The 15,754-nt window shown below is 46.0% G+C and overlaps 1 protein-coding gene across 2 annotated transcripts in view; it reads right to left on the reverse strand.

Moving 5' to 3' along the window:
* cfap54 (cilia and flagella associated protein 54) overlaps window positions 1–15,754 on the reverse strand; it is a 763,542-nt gene that overhangs the window by 349,584 nt on the left and 398,204 nt on the right. For both annotated transcript variants that reach the window (XM_038810895.1, XM_038810894.1), the window contains 3 exons: window positions 14,237–14,333; window positions 9,416–9,516; window positions 4,835–5,053 (listed from right to left, as the gene is read on the reverse strand). In XM_038810895.1, coding sequence (XP_038666823.1) covers window positions 4,835–5,053; window positions 9,416–9,516; window positions 14,237–14,333 — 417 coding nt within the window. The remainder of the gene's footprint in view (window positions 1–4,834; window positions 5,054–9,415; window positions 9,517–14,236; window positions 14,334–15,754) is intronic.

A 15,754-nucleotide genomic window follows, 5' to 3' on the forward strand; every position in this document is an offset into this window, starting at 1 on the left:
ACGCCAGCTACGCCACGCGGGCACATGATGGAGTGTCCCTGACGAACTCAGCGACCACCGAGATGGATGGTTCAGTTATTGCCATGAGTCAGACTTTGTCTAACGATTCTGAGCTCACAGCTCATCGCAGAGCGGGCTGTCATCATTCAACATGGCACTGATCACACCCGCTGACACAGCCATCAATGTCGTGCCATACCGCTGTGCCACAATGGTAAGGGTGATCTCGAAGTGGAGCAGTGTACGTGGAGTGGGGGGGGTCGGGGAGTTGTGTGCTGTCCGTCTGCACGACTGGCGTTGCAGGTGGTAGTGGTAGTGTTCAGCGATGCCGTCGCACATCATGCGTGAATCTTGCAGTGTGCCCCCTGTCCTCGCCGGTGCCGTCGTGCAGCCTCCTGGACATTACCAGCACCCGGGTCGTGTCTGTGTGCTGCGCCCGACGCACCACCAACCTCCTCCGTGTTGGCAGCACTGCCAGTGGCTTATCCCTCCGACTCCTCCACCAGGGCATCTCCCCTCTGCATTGCGATGTTGTGCAGCGTACAGAATACCACAACAATGCGAGCGACCCTGTCGGGCTGGTACTGCAGGGCCCCTCCGGAGCGGTCCAAGCACCTGAATCTCATTTTCAGCAGACCAAAGCAGCGCTCCACCACAACCCTGGTTGCTGCATGGGACTCATTGTAAAGGGTCTCCCGCATTGATCTGAGGCCTCCGTATGGGCGTCATCAGCCAAGACCTCAGTGGATATCCCCTGTCATCCAGCAACAAGCCCCTCAGCCGGGGGCTGCCGTCCCTCAAACATAGCAGGGATGAATGACTGAGCAAGAATGTACGCATCATGCACACACCCTGGGAACCTTGCGCAGACATGCATGATCCACATGTGGGCGTCGCATACCACCTGGATGTTCATGGAGTATGTCCCCTTCCTGCTAGTGAACACTTCCCTGTTGCCTGCAGGCAGGCGCATGGGGACGTGAACACCATCAATCACTCCTGGACCATCGGTATCCCGGCCACGTTGGCAAATCCACGGGCTCGTGCTTCTTGATTTGCTCGGTCCTCGGGAAAGGTTATGTAGCGGTCCGCGATGGCGAACAGGGCGTCGGTCACGTCCCGGATGCACCTGTGGACCGATGCCTGCGATATCCTGGATAGGTTCCCACTCGGAGACTGGAAGGAACCGGTAGCATAGAAGTTAAGTGCCACCGTCACCTTGATGGCAACCGGTATTGCGTGTCCTCCTCCTGTTCCACGTGGGGCGAGGTGCGCCACGAGGTGGCAGATATGTGCGACAGTCTCCCTGCTGAACCGGAATCTCCTCCTGCAGGTGATGTCCGGCAGTGCCTCGAAAGAGATCTGGGCACGGTACACCCTAGGCCTCAATTGTCGCCTCTGGCGCCCTGGCTCTACCATCAGTGTCTCCTCCTCTTCCTCCCCCCCCATGCTGCTCGACATCAGTGCCCGCATCCTCAGCGTTTGGGGGTCAATGTTCACCTCGGCATCCCTTGGACATATCGGCCATGAGTGCCTGCGGCCTGTACGGCGACGACGGGCCACTCCGCGGCCATTCCCTCTGCTGCTGCAGCTGCACCTGCATCCACTGTGGGATGTCGCTGTGGACGCTGCTGGATGTCCAACTTCAGTGCAGCGGCCCCAACCACTGCGGTGAACATCGCCATTCGGTTCGAATACATTATGGTCACCTACAGAAGGGTGGTGGGGAGCAGAGAAATGACATGTTAGACGGAGGTTATTCGACACCTCGGCAGCCGCCTGCCACGGGATACCTGTGTGTCCCGCTGGCCTGGTCGCGCTGCTGACACGCGGCCAGCCTAACCCCTGGTCACTTTCTGCGTCCAACGGTCAGTTAAGAACATCCTCCTCACTGGTATGTCAGTGGGCTGTGCCCATCAGCCACAGGGCAACCAGCGGCCGTGTCCTCGTCACTGTCCTGCCATGGCAGGGTGGCTGAGATGTTGCATCCGGGGGTGGACGACCCACTCCACTCACTCCCTCTCCCCCCTCCCACCTCCACTCCCTCCCTCTCCCCCCTCCCTCCCACTACTCCCTCTTCTCCCTCCACTACTCCCTCTTCTCCCTCCACTACTCCCTCTCCCCCTCCACTACTCCCTCTCCCCCCCTCCCACTATTCCCTCCCTCCCCCCTCCCACTACTTGCTCTCCCCCCCCCACTACTCGCTCCCCCCTCCCCCCCCCACCACCACTGACCATTGCGTTCTCGGGGATGCCTTCCCCAGTCTGTGGAGACTCCGGGACGGTCCACTCACCTCCTCACTGCTCGCGTCAGCCAGCACGACTGGCTGACGACTTTAAAAAGCGGGTGTGGACTTCGGCCCATCTGGGCCGGAGAATAGTGGGGGTTCCGGAGAATTGCCATTTTGGGTGCCTCTGGCGATTCTCTGGGTTTTGGCCGAGCAACACGACGGGACCGATTTCGCGTTTCGGAGAATCGCGGGAGCGCGTCGGACTGGCGTCGCGTGAAAATCTGGCGCGGCCTGCTATTCTCCCAACTGGCGTGACATCGGAGAATCGCGCCCCTGGTCTTCAAAAAATTCAATCAAATTGGTAAGACATGACCTGTCCTGAACAAAACCATGCTGATTGTTCTTGATTAATCCCTGCCTCGTCAATTGCAGATTAATTTTGAAGCAGACCAATGCAGGCCAAGCAGTGCGGGTTCAATTCCCGTACCAGCCTCCCCAAACAGGCGCTGGAATGTGGCGACTAGGGGCTTTTCACAGTAACTTCATTTGAAGCCTACTTGTGACAATAAGCGATTTTCATTTCATTTTCATTTCAAGTCGGTCTCTCAGAATTGCTTCCAATAGTTTCCCCACTACGGAGCTTAGACTGCCTGTAGTTTCCTGATTTATCTCTTCCTCTCTTCTTGAATAATGGTACCACATTAGCTATCCTTCAGTCCTCCAGCACTTCTCCTGTGGAGCAGAGAGGAATTGAAAATTATTGCCAACTCCCCTGCTATTCCCTCCTTTGCCTCACTCAACTGTCTGGGAGACATTTCATGTGGCCCAGGAGATTTATCTATTTTTAAGCCTAGCAGCCGATTCAGAACCTCCTCGCTGTCTATGATTATATTTTTTTAAATTATCTCATTCCTTTGGTGATTTAAAACGAATAACTGCTCTCAGTAGTGACTTTAACTTGAGGTGCTTCTGTTAAAGGTTTTGTTTTTAAGTCTTATGAATGTTAAAAGGAAAGCTTAAAGGATTACTTAGTGTTGCAGTCTTTGGGGGTTGTATTTGAATTAATGGTTGCTAAGATGTTCACTGTATGTTTTAAAAAGGTTAACTTGAGTTCATAGAATAAACATTGTTTTGCTTTAAAAAATATTTTTTCATTTCTGCTGTACCACACCTGTAGAGTGGGCCGTGTGCTCCCCATACCACAATCTATTTAAAGTTGTGGGTCAGGTGAACTCCATGATACACTTTAGAGTTCTCTAAACCCTAGCCCATAACAATATATATATAGAGCTAATGGATTGGGAGAGAGCCCCAGTAGGAGTAGTTAAGCCTACGTTCTGGCCTTTGCCGCTCTGGTAGCCCGGAAGTGGATCCTGTTAGGGTGAGGGACCCACAGCCGCAGAAACCGGAGGTTGTGGGTGAGCGGTCATGCGGATTTCCTTAGGCTGGAGAAAATTAAGTTTGCCTTGAGAGGACTGAGTTTGTGCAGAGATGGAAATCATTTGTTGATTTCTTCCAGGGCAACTAAATCAGCAGGGAGGGGGGTGTTTGGGATTAACAAGGAAAGGTGGAGGCAGAGATCGTTGGGGGGGGGGGGGGGGGGGATGGTGGGGAGGGCAGGTTGTGGTTGTTGGTGACCTATTTAGTTATGATGTGATCGCCTAATAGTTATTTTCTTGATCTTGGTTGTGGCTGTGTTTGATGTTTATTTATAAATGCCTTAATAAAAATACATTTTTAAAAAACTTACCTCCTTCCATACACAAACTTTACTTCCTACTTTACCCTATTTTGCTTATTTATTATACTTTATTATAATGAACCTGACTTTCACTAATTTGCATTCTTTCGCAGTTTATTCCTTTTCCCCCAAAAAAAATCTTTGAAAAATCACGATGCCATCTCTGCAATGCTGACTGCAAGGACACCGTACCAAGAACTCTCTTCCGCAATGCTGACTGCTTTTACATGAGATATTTTTCTTCTCTTCTGAGGTAAACATACATGGTGTGACCCATTTCTTTCAAATTAAATCCAACAGATCATGCTCTGCGTTGTTTCCGTAACAAAGCTCTCCTTTTGCTTGAATCACAATTCTCAATCAGGAGAACCCACTAGCTATGAAAAGGATTACCCTTCCATTCCAATCAAATACAAGCACCTGAGCCAATCTTGATCAACCTCAATATTCAGAGATCAGAACTGTCAGTGCTGCTCACTGTCTAGTGACTCCAACCCAGAATCTTCTGCCCAGTGGCACAGTAGTTAGCACTGCCACCTCACAGCGCCAGAGACCCAAGTTCAACTGGATGACTGTGTGGCGTTTTCATTTTCTCCCCGTGTCTGTGTGGGGTTCCTCCAGGTGCTCCAGTTTCCTGACATAGTCCAAGATGTGCAGGTTAGGTGAGGGAGTGGGCCTTGGTGAAGTGCTCTTTCAGAGGATCGGTGTAGGCTTAATGGGTCGAATGGCCTCCTTCTGCACTGTAGGAATTCTACAATTCTGACTCAGAGGTGTAGTGCTGCCACTGAACTATAGATCACTCCTTATATTACACATGCAGAGTGTCAATTTGTCAAAGTATTTAATAGTTAATTTTAAGATACCTGCTAATGTTTTTTGAGGTCCAAGTGTCGTCTTCATAATACTTCATGAATGAATGAAAACAGAGAATTCCCAATAGCATATTTAACTGACTACGCCATGGCATCTCGATCATACAAAATTTGTTGAACTTTTTAAGTCGCAGGTAACGACTGATAATTGGTCGAAGCAGCGTACGAAAAACTTCCTTTGCTTTCTTTTCCAATTTTTCTTTTTGTTTCCTAAACAAAATGATCAACATGTACACATACTGTTGATTAAAAGAAAATTGCATCTGGATTTTTAAAAATTACCACACACATTTGCCTGAAAGTCAATTTTCTAAGACTAAAATTTAAGCCAGAAGAGTAGGGGTCAACTTTCACACATGTAGTAGTTTTGAGGGGTTGAAATCCAGGCTCTACCGGTGTCTTAGTATTGCAAATTTGTATTTGTCCCACCAATCCTGACCCCCAAAATAATGCAAAAGGAGCTAAAAAGTATTTTTAGTGCATGTTGACGTGTGCAGAAAGGAGTGGTGTGCTATTCCAAAATTCTATCAATGGTTAGGTTTGATTTCAGCAGCGAGTGGGTGTTAAGTACAAAGAGTTGGATTTTTCGGCTAAAGGCTGGGTGTCATCTTATACAAGAGATGTATGAAAAAGGAATGGTTTTTGATCAAAAAGTCAGGGGTCAAATTGCAGCCACCCCTCTTTGTCTACACACTTCATTACATCCCCAACTATTCATCTGGCATTGCCATTCACCTTTATCCTAATGCAATTCCATTCCTCTCACAGGTAGTTACCCTCTCCTTCAGGCGAACAGATGTCATCGCACTCATTCAGAGCCCTGTTCTTTACCTCTTTGAGAAGGGAGTACAGAACATCAGATAGAGTATTGGAGAGGTCAGGGGTTCCACAGCAGATGAAAAGGTGCTGGAGATCAGTTGAGTCGCATCTCCTTGGCCTTTGGCATTGCGGAGAAAGATGGAAATACTTGGTGACACAATGGCCCCGATTTTCAGATCAGCAGCAAGGCTGAGGTGCAGCTTCTGACCACATGAAAAACTGTCTTTAACTTTTTGTGCTGGAGCTTTACGGATTACCTGCCCTGACTGCAACCATTAACAAAGGCAGCCACGAAGCATAGTGCTAAGGTGCAGACGGGTCAAGGCCACACCTCTTTGGAACAACATAAGGACAGCTCTGGTGATTTAGCAGCCTGCAGTGAACTGAGGTGTGTCCTTTAAAATTTTCAACATTTTTAATTATTTTTTAAAAAGGCATTTAATTGCTCTGATGCATAACCTCTAATTTATTGTTAAGAAAGGAAAAGTCAAGTTAAATTATAAAAGTATTGAAAATGCAGTCAGTGGTAACATTGTTGATTGAAAGGATTATCATTAGAAATGGGGGTGGGGGGGAGGGGTGGCTCAGTGGGCAAAATGGATGTGGGGTAGACAGTCGGTGGGTGGAGGAGGGGGTGATTGGGTGGAGAAAGAGGAGGCGGCGGTTTGGGGCAGATGTGGGGACAGAAACAGAGGACGTTAGGTGGTATTTGTTCAGCAAATCTACTTTGAAATACATTTTGAGCTTTTGCTGTTGATCACTTTCAACACATACCCTATGGCCATGATTAACAGCGTGAGCATCCCAGAGTAAATTTCTGGCAATTTTCAGGACATTTAACCTAAGGCTGCTTCAGTGCTCGAGGCATCAATGCAGGACTCCAGGCAGCATATATCTATTCATCGGAAGTTTAAATTTTATGCACAAGTACGATGTATACGCGTGCTTCAGGCCTTCCTCTGGGTCTCAGCATGCATCAGCAGCAAACATCTCAAAGTTTACTGATACTTTGATCGAGAGATCTGGGCCAATGAAGTATCAGGAACACAGCTTTTATGGCACGCAGGCAGTTCATGTCTTGTATACTTTGAGCCAAATATTGCATGCTAAATTGTAAAAGTCCTTCCTGTGTATTTCCTTTGTTCCCAAATCTTTTATTTTATTTTTCTTATTTTGGTCTGTGGACCCATAATCGGGATGTGCCTTAACCAGAGGACTCAAAGTTGAAGCAGCCTATGTGTCAGGACACTGTGCTCCCAGGTTTTGTATTTCGGAGAGGAGAAACCAGACTCCTTGGCACCGAGTGGATCTTAGGACCAGCCATGGAGGGACTTTGTTTGATTGGTTTACTGGCAACCGATGGCTTGGGCAGGGACAGTGTTCTTCCCAATGACAGTCAGTAATTGGTTCCTGCATGATGCTTTCTGAGAGAACTGAGCAGAAATATTTAGGCCTCGGAAGTGAAAGGAACTCTCTCTTTCTCTCCTGCCTGGCACATTATTTGGTGTAAATCTTCCACCATTGGTGCTTGAGGAGAGGAAGGACAAGATGGTAAAAAATAAAAGTTATAAATGCATACTAGCGTGGAATTTTCCAATGTTTTTTAAAGTGTTGTCTCCAACAGGAAAAGCAAAGAGCAGTTCCGCCAGCTGTTTTGCTGAGGGTTTCCTGTCATATTTTGAAGCAGTTTGAAATAAAAAATGGCAGGGTCAGGTTTCACAACGTCAGTGCCTGCCTACAAGTAACCTCAACTGCTGATAGATCTTTTTAAAGGGCACCCCAATCAAAAATAAAACATTTTAAAAAGGAACCCTGCCCCCCACGGGACTCGCTCCCCCCTGCCCATCCCACCAGGGAACACCACCTCCCTCTCCTCCCATTCCAAACTTCACCTACGGACGACATCTCCAGTAGTGCTCCCTGAAAACCATTCTGACAATTTTCCACATTGCCAAGTAGGTGCCTGTGTTGTAGCTGTACTGGAACTGATTGGCTAGGGGTGCGGCAAATTCTGGAGCACAAGTCTTCAGTACTATTGCCGGAATATTATCATGACCTATAGCTTTGCGGTATCCAGTGCCTTCAGGCGATTCTGGATATCACGTGGAGTGAATCATATCGGCTGAAGACTGACATCTGTGATGCTCGAGACCACCGGAGGAGAATGGTGCTTTTTAAGTATTGTAGAGAACTCTGACGGAACGAGCTGGCACAGCATTTAATTCTCTGTCTTACAAAAAAAAAAAATTTTTAAGTAGTCAGGGACCAAGACAAGGGACAGATAAAGGTTTCAAAGATTGCACTCCCTACATGGAGGTCACTAGACTTAATAAGCGTTCCTGAATCAATAGCAAAAGCCTCCTGGTACTTCGTTTACCACAGTGACCTCAAGCCAGGTGACAACAGGAGGAAAGGTGACCATTCTGACCTCTTAGGTACCTATCCCTGCATCCATTGGTCAGAACAGTTTGAACCAATAATTGATACTGGATAAGCTATGAGCCGTTAAAAATAAAGAATATTAATAAGTACCTTGGAGACAAGAGTCAGTCCTCGTCATGCAGCCATCTTCTTCAGATGGAAGAGGGACAAGGAAAGAGTGAGAAAGATGTGGAAAGAGTTCCCTGACACTTCAACTAGAGAGTAGAATGCTGATTTGAGCTACTGATATCAACACACACTCTGCCAACCATTATTTTGTACTCTGGGATCAATGAACCACTCTCAACTGTTAGGGCCGTACACCTTTCCTGTCTATATAGTTAAACAACAAAGAACAATACAGCACAGGAATAGGCCCTTGCGCCCTGCAAGCCTGTACTGGTCATGGTGCTTGGTTGGCACTGCCAGGCTGGAAGTGCCAGGGTACTACCCGTCCCTTTCCTCGACAACCTAATGACCTGCAGGCCACCCCCTCCACCCCTCCCCATCCCGCCACCGGGTCCCACGGGAAGGTTGTCACTGGCCCCATGGCACCACCTCCGCCCAGCACCATTCCTTGCCCGGCCCACCCATGTCCAGCAGTGCCACCCACGCTGGTCCAACCTCCCCCTCCCCCCCGCCCATATAAAGAATACAGCACAGGAACAGGCCCTTCGGAACTCCAAGCCTCTACTGATCATGATACCAACTTTGACCAAAACCCTCAGCACCTCCTTGTGCAATAGTTCTCTATACCCATCCTATCCATGTATTTGTCAAGATTCCTTTTCAACGCCGTTAATGTATCTGCATCCACAACCTCCCCTGGTAACGCATTCTAGGCACTCACCACCCTCTTCGCAAAAAACCTGCCTCGCACAGCTCCTTGACACTTTACTCAACGGACCTTAAACCTATGCCTCCTAGTGACTGAACCCTTCACCCTGGGAAAGAGTGCCTGCCCATCCAATCTATCATGCACCTCATAATCTTGTAGACCTCTATCAGGTCACCCCTCAACCTCCATCTTTCTAATGAAAACAGTCCGAGTCTATTCAGCCTCTCCGCACAACTAACACCCTCCAGACCAGGCAACGTCCTGGTAAACCTCCTCTGCATCCTCTCCAAAGCCTCCACACCCTTCTGGTAGTGTGGCGACCAGAATTGTGCGCAATATTCCAAATATCATATCTAAACTGTTGCATCATAGTAAACTTTATAAAGTAGCTTAAGGTTACTTACTAATACTCAACCGCTTATCTTGGGTATCTGTGGCTCACAAACTCAAAATCTTACATTGGCGTCCAAATAATAAAGAATAATTTTAGCTACCTATATGCATTTTGGTCCAGTTTATAGGCTGGGTTTTTGTGAAAGCTCTGCACGAGTTCCCTCAATGTTATCTTTTCTTTTTTTGGCTTTTTGCTTGGAGTCTGAACAAAAAGAAATAATATTGATCGCATTAAAATTGTCAAAGGAATTATTCCACAAATGAATTCTTAAATATTCTAAATACAGTGAGTTACGACAACATCAATCACCTTTGCACTTAGTGTCAACTTCACTGATTCCAGTGTAACTTTACAATCAAAAACTAATAACAGAATATTAATTCTTGTGAGCAATGGCATTGTATTCAATGCTTCAAAATCAGCAAAATATTGTATGGTTCTATAAAATGTTTGAACACAGACAAATAACTTTTCGTACAGTATGGATAGAAGGCTCGACCTTGTCTTGAGTAGAAGCAGGGATGACTGCATTTTGTGAGGCAAATCCTTTTATTTGAATAGGCTTTCTGGAAATGGAAAATCTCTGAGATGTTATGACACGCTAGGCTAGTGCACGGTCAATTCTAGCCCCACTTGATCCGGAATTACAACACAAGTGAATTAACCAATCTTAGAAAAATACCTGAGGTCTTTAGCTCTTGGCTGCCCAATAATTACAGTCAGCAGGTTTATAAGTTTAAAAACAATTAGTGTTAATGTATAACAAGAACTAAATGAAATCTGCAGCAAATATAACTGGTTAATTCCTATCTAATTCCCCACTTTAACTGGCCCCTGCCCTACACACACAACAGACAAACACAGAGGGGGAGAAAAGGGTAAAAAAAACAAAGTAAAAGGGAAAAACAAGTGTTTGTTTCAAATGGGTGTTTCCAGCACCCCGTTTCTCTTCAAACCATGCCTTCAGTTTGAGGTTTTTACTGGGGATTCGTTCAGGCCTCTGTAGTTTTAGGAATATAGCACTCAAAGCCTTTCTGGAGAGAGAATCCTGGTCTTTGCTTGTCGCCTGTAATAGTTTTCCTGTTGATTCATTCATTCAGGTTCTCTGCAGCTTCAGGAATACAGCACTCACAGCCTTTCTTAACAGCAAATAAAAAAACAGGTCCTTGCTTTTCTGTGTCCAGGATTCAAACTGAAACTCCTTGGGACTCTGAAAAACATTTCACTGAAACATGATCTAATCACCACTTGCAACCAGAAGAATGGGCCAATTCATTGGCCCACAGCTGATCAATCAAACCGAGTTGCAGCCCTCTCTATATCTCTCACTGGTGCCGACAAGTCTGAAACTCCAGTTCAAACTAGCAGAATGTTCTCTCCTGTAACGTTTGAATACTTCATTCTCTCTGCTGCTTGGCATAAAGATACGTGTCCATTAAACGCCCATAGACAAAAAAGATCATGGCAAAATAAAAGAAACGGGAAATAAAGGAATAAACAGGAAGGACCCTAATAGATGGGAATCTGGGCTGGATGACAGTTGTAGGAAACAAATTTGCAGGATGATGGGGACAGAGCAGGGCCTGGGACTGACTGGGTTACTACAAAGCACCGGCATCAACTCGATGGCCAATGATTTCCTTCTGTGCAATATATTTTACTAGGATGCTACCGGAACTTAATGGTTTGAGTTATCAGGCGAGGCTGGATAGACTGGGACTTTTTTCCCCGGAGCGTAGGAGGCATAGAGGTCCATAAAATAATGAGGGGCATAGATAAGGTAGATAATCAACTTCTTTTCCCAAAGGTAGGGGAGTCTAAAACTAGAGGGCATAGGTTTAAGATGAGGGAGAGAGATACAAAAGGGTCCAGAGGGGCATTGTTTCACACAGAGGGGTGGTGAGTGATTGGCATGAGCTGCCAGAGGCAGTAGAAGAGACGGGTACAACTTTGTCCTTTAAATAGCATTTAAACAGTTATGTGGGAAAGGTAGGTATAGAGCGATGTGGGCCAAATGCAGGCAATTGGGACTAGTTTCGTGGTAAAACTGGACTCATAGACAAGTTGGGCTAAAGGGCCTGTTTTCATGCTGTAAACCTCTATGACTAATATGTGACTCATTGATTCTAAGGTGCAAAGTTAAATGAAAGAAAAATTTGAGACAAAAGGCAGATTACCATAAGGATTTGCCGTAGTTTATCTTGTTGATCTTCATGAAGTGTCTGCAAACAGTGCCATGAAAGAGGTGGCCTTGTTTATAGCTGAGGAAAATATGCATGTGTATGCTGCATGGATGAAGGTAACTGATCAGATGAATCACTCAGCTTCATCATAGCCCTTCATCACAGAGTTCCATACCAGTCATTTTATTATCAACCCCTCCTCCTTCTCCAAACTCCGAATTGCCATGATGTTTGGCATATAGTATTCATGCAGTGGCACTGAGCGGGTAGCATTCATGTTCTGCAACTGTATAGGGGATTCTAATAGGAATCATTGGCGGTAGCATAGTGGTTAGCACTACCGCCTCACAACTGTCGGGTGACTTTGTGAAGTTTGCTTCTTCTCTCCATGTTCGCCTGGATTTCCTCCGGGTGCTCCAGTTTCCTCCCACAGTCCAAAGTTAGAGTAGAACAGAATCCCTACAGTGCAGAAGGAGACCATTTGGCCTATTGACTCTTCACCTGCTGTTCATAGACTACCGCTCCACCTTTAACACCATAATCACAAGACTAATAACCAAACTCTGCAATCTTGGACTTGAACCCTCCCTGTGCAGCTGAATCCTTGACTTCCTCACTAACAGACCACAATCTGTCAGGATAGGTGACCTCCTCCACAATAGTCCTCAATATTGGGGCCCCTCCACGATGTGTGCTCAGTCCTCTACTGTACTCCCTACACATATACGACTGTGTGGCAAGATTAAACTCCAATTCGATCGGTACGTGTGTGTATGATATGACTGTGGTGGGTCGTATCTCAAACAATGACAAATCAGACTACAGAAGGGAGATAGATCACTTGGTTGCATGATATACCAAAAACAACCTCTCTTAATGTTGGAAAGACCAAGGAACTGATGATCGACTTCAGGAATCATAGCTCGACATGACATGACCTCGGACGGATCTGTTCCATGTAAGAACACTATTCACGACTACCTATGCTGCTCTTGCTCATGTATTGCTTGTTTGGCCCTTGTTCCGCACTGTAACCAATCACTATTCGTTGATGTACCATTTGTCAATGTACTCTATCGATTATTCTTTTGTCTACTATGTACGTACTGTGCACGTTCCCTTGGCCACAGAAAATACTTTTCACTGTATTTCGGGATATGTGACAATAAATATCAATCAATCTGAAAGAGCACCCTACCTTGGCCCACTCCCCCGGTCTATCCTCGTAAACCCACATCCCTGGACACAAGGGATCAATTTTATCATGGTAAATCGATCTAAGCTGCACATTGGACCATGGGAGGAAACCGGAGCACTTGGAAGAAACCCGCGCAGCTACGGGGAGAAAGTGAAACCTCGGCGCAGACAATCATCCAAGGCTGGAATTGAACCTGGGTCCCTGGTACTGTGCTGCAGCAGTGCTAACCACTGTGCCACCGTGCCATCCACATGCAGATTAGGTGGATTGGCCATGCTAAATTGGTCCTTAGTGTCCAAAGATGTGAAGGTTAGATGGAGTTACAGGGATAGGGCGGGTAATGGGCTTAGGTAGAGTCTTCTTTCAGAGGGTCGATGGCCTCTTTCTGCACTGCAAGGATTCTATGGAAAATGATAGAATTTACAATCTGTTTGAAAGTGAGGAAGTTCAATCTGAAGCCAAGGTGCTAAAGTTGAATAAAGGAAATGATGAAAACATGAGGGAAAAATTGGCTGAGGTGGATTGGGAGGATACTTTAAATGGTATGGCTATGCAAAGGCAATGGAGAGTCGTCAATTAATTATTACATAGCATTCAGCATTCCTTCAGGGTTCAAACTCCCCAAAAAAAACAATCAACCATGGTTGGCAAAGGAAGTTGAGGTTTTGTAAGATTAAAAGAAAATGCTTATAAAGTTGCCAGAAATAGTCATAAACTTGACGGTTGGGAGGTTTTTAGAAAACAGAACAGGAAGGCCAAGAAATTGATTTTAAAAAGGGAGAATAGAATGAGTACAACCTAGCAAAAAACAAAAACTGACTGTAAAAGCCTCTACAGGTATGTATAAAGCATCTTTAATACAGAGAGAGAGAAAAAAAACATCTGTCCCACAAAAATACAAACTCCAAACTTGTCCAGAGAAAACCCCCCAAAAATTGTCATAATCACATTCCATAATCACATTTACCACTGTATTGTATTGTATTATGATGATGCCCTTGTGGGCTCTGCCCCCTCGGAGGAGGTATATAAACCTGCAGCCTGTAGGCGTCACTCAGCACAGAGCAGTCGCATGCACAGATCTAGCTGATTAAAACCACTGTTCACTTCTACTAATCGTCTCATGTGAATTGATGGTCACCTCAGAACCTTAGTGAACTACCTGGATTGTTCTTCGAAAGGTCTAGTACCTTCTTGATGGGACAAATAACCTCCCCCTTTGCTGTACCATATTTTGATTTTTGTTTCCAATAGGAAAGTGACAAAGTGTTTCCCCAGACAACATTCTGTGTATAAGTATAAATAATTCCACTGGCGGCACAGCGCCTCGCAAGCTATAATGTGTAGGATATCTTGGCAATCCTGCATTTTGCACAAATTATTCTCTTCATGTTTAGTCACAGTGGATTTCAGCTTATCCACAACATTCAGGACAAAATGTCTGCACTTCTGCTCCAACAATGCACGTTGCAGGGAATCCAAACCAGATAACTAGTAAAATACAACCATAAATCAAAACTCTCTGCCAGTTTTAACTTACATTGTGATACTCAACGACAACTGCTGTATTTTTCAGGGGTTTACTTGGAGTTTTTTTCCCAGATGTTTTCTTTTTGCCAAGAAGACCTTTGTTCCGCCTGTTTAGTTAAAACAAAAGGTTGTTATGTATTGAGGAAAGCAAAGAACTATTGTAGTGTTCTTGGTGTTGTTAAATTCAGGATGATTGGCGCAGTGTTCACAAAGACCACAATATAGCTTTAACTTAAACAAAGCTATACATTTATTAACACTACTAATCTAGATTTGACACGTACTCCTAAATAATACGCTTGATAATCAACATTTAATCTACACTCATTTACAGCTAATCTCTACACGATTATAAACTATGATTTGCTCTCACTCACGTGATCTTTCCTTCAATCTGTACTCAAGCTATCGCCTTCACTTCTCTCCCCAGAAGATTTAGCACCAATGATTTATATACTTGCAACTCTAGCTCCCTCTAGTGGCTGATATAAACATTTCATTAACCTTTGCATTTATGGGAATACCACAAATATGTTGATAGATACCTTAGCCCCAATACTTAATGGGGCCAAGTTTCAATGGTGGAAGACAAATGGTCCTGACAACATGGAGCTTTAGCTTCTTTGAACTGGTTCCCAGCCCCAAAGGCAACTTGACTAACAGGCTTGGCTGCTTGTTGGGGAAGAAACACTGAAGAAAAGGGCACAAGTAAGTATATGCTGCAGATAGAGATTGTCGGAGCATGGTAAAGAGAATCTAAGGTGATCATGAGTGGTGAAGATTGTGGGATGTCAGGGCAGATCAGTTGGGGAAGGGCTTGCATTAAGAAGAGATCATAGAACATAGAACAGTACAGCACAGAACAGGCCCTTCGGCCCTCGATGTTGTGCCGAGCAATGATCACCCTACTTAAACCCACGTAACCTGTATACCCCTAACCCAACAATCCCCCCATTAACCTTACACTACGGGCAATTTAGCATGGCCAATCCACCTGACCCGCACATCTTTGGACTGTAGGAGGAAACCGGAGCACCCGGAGGAAACCCACGCACACACGGGGAGGACGTGCAGACTCCACACAGACAGTGACCCAGCCGGGAATCGAACCTGGGACCCTGGAGCTGTGAAGCATTGATGCTAACCACCATGCTACCGTGAGGCCCCATTGAGGTTGAAAACAGAGATGGGGCAATAGGGGAGAATTGAAAATGGGGTGAAGTGCAAGGAAAGATTGGAGTAGGCTTAGAGATTGGGGACAGAGATGGAAATTAGGGCGAGAAAGGGAGTGGGATTCTTTGGGAAGATGTCCAAGTGTGGTAGCAAGTGGGAACTGCCACAAGCTTCCCGGTGCTCGGCCCAGCGAGGCCAGCAATGTTATTCATTGTTAATTGGTCCACTTAGCAAGGTCCCACAGGCTTCTCACCGCAAATGAAAGCTCACCAGCCAATTCACCGGCACCACGCTCACCAGCCCGCCTCCCCCCCCCCCCCCCCTAACAAGGTCGAGCAGAACTTGAACAGCTCTT

Source organism: Scyliorhinus canicula, chromosome 11 (assembly GCF_902713615.1).
Source record: "Scyliorhinus canicula chromosome 11, sScyCan1.1, whole genome shotgun sequence".
NCBI classification, from domain to species: Eukaryota; Metazoa; Chordata; class Chondrichthyes; order Carcharhiniformes; family Scyliorhinidae; genus Scyliorhinus; species Scyliorhinus canicula.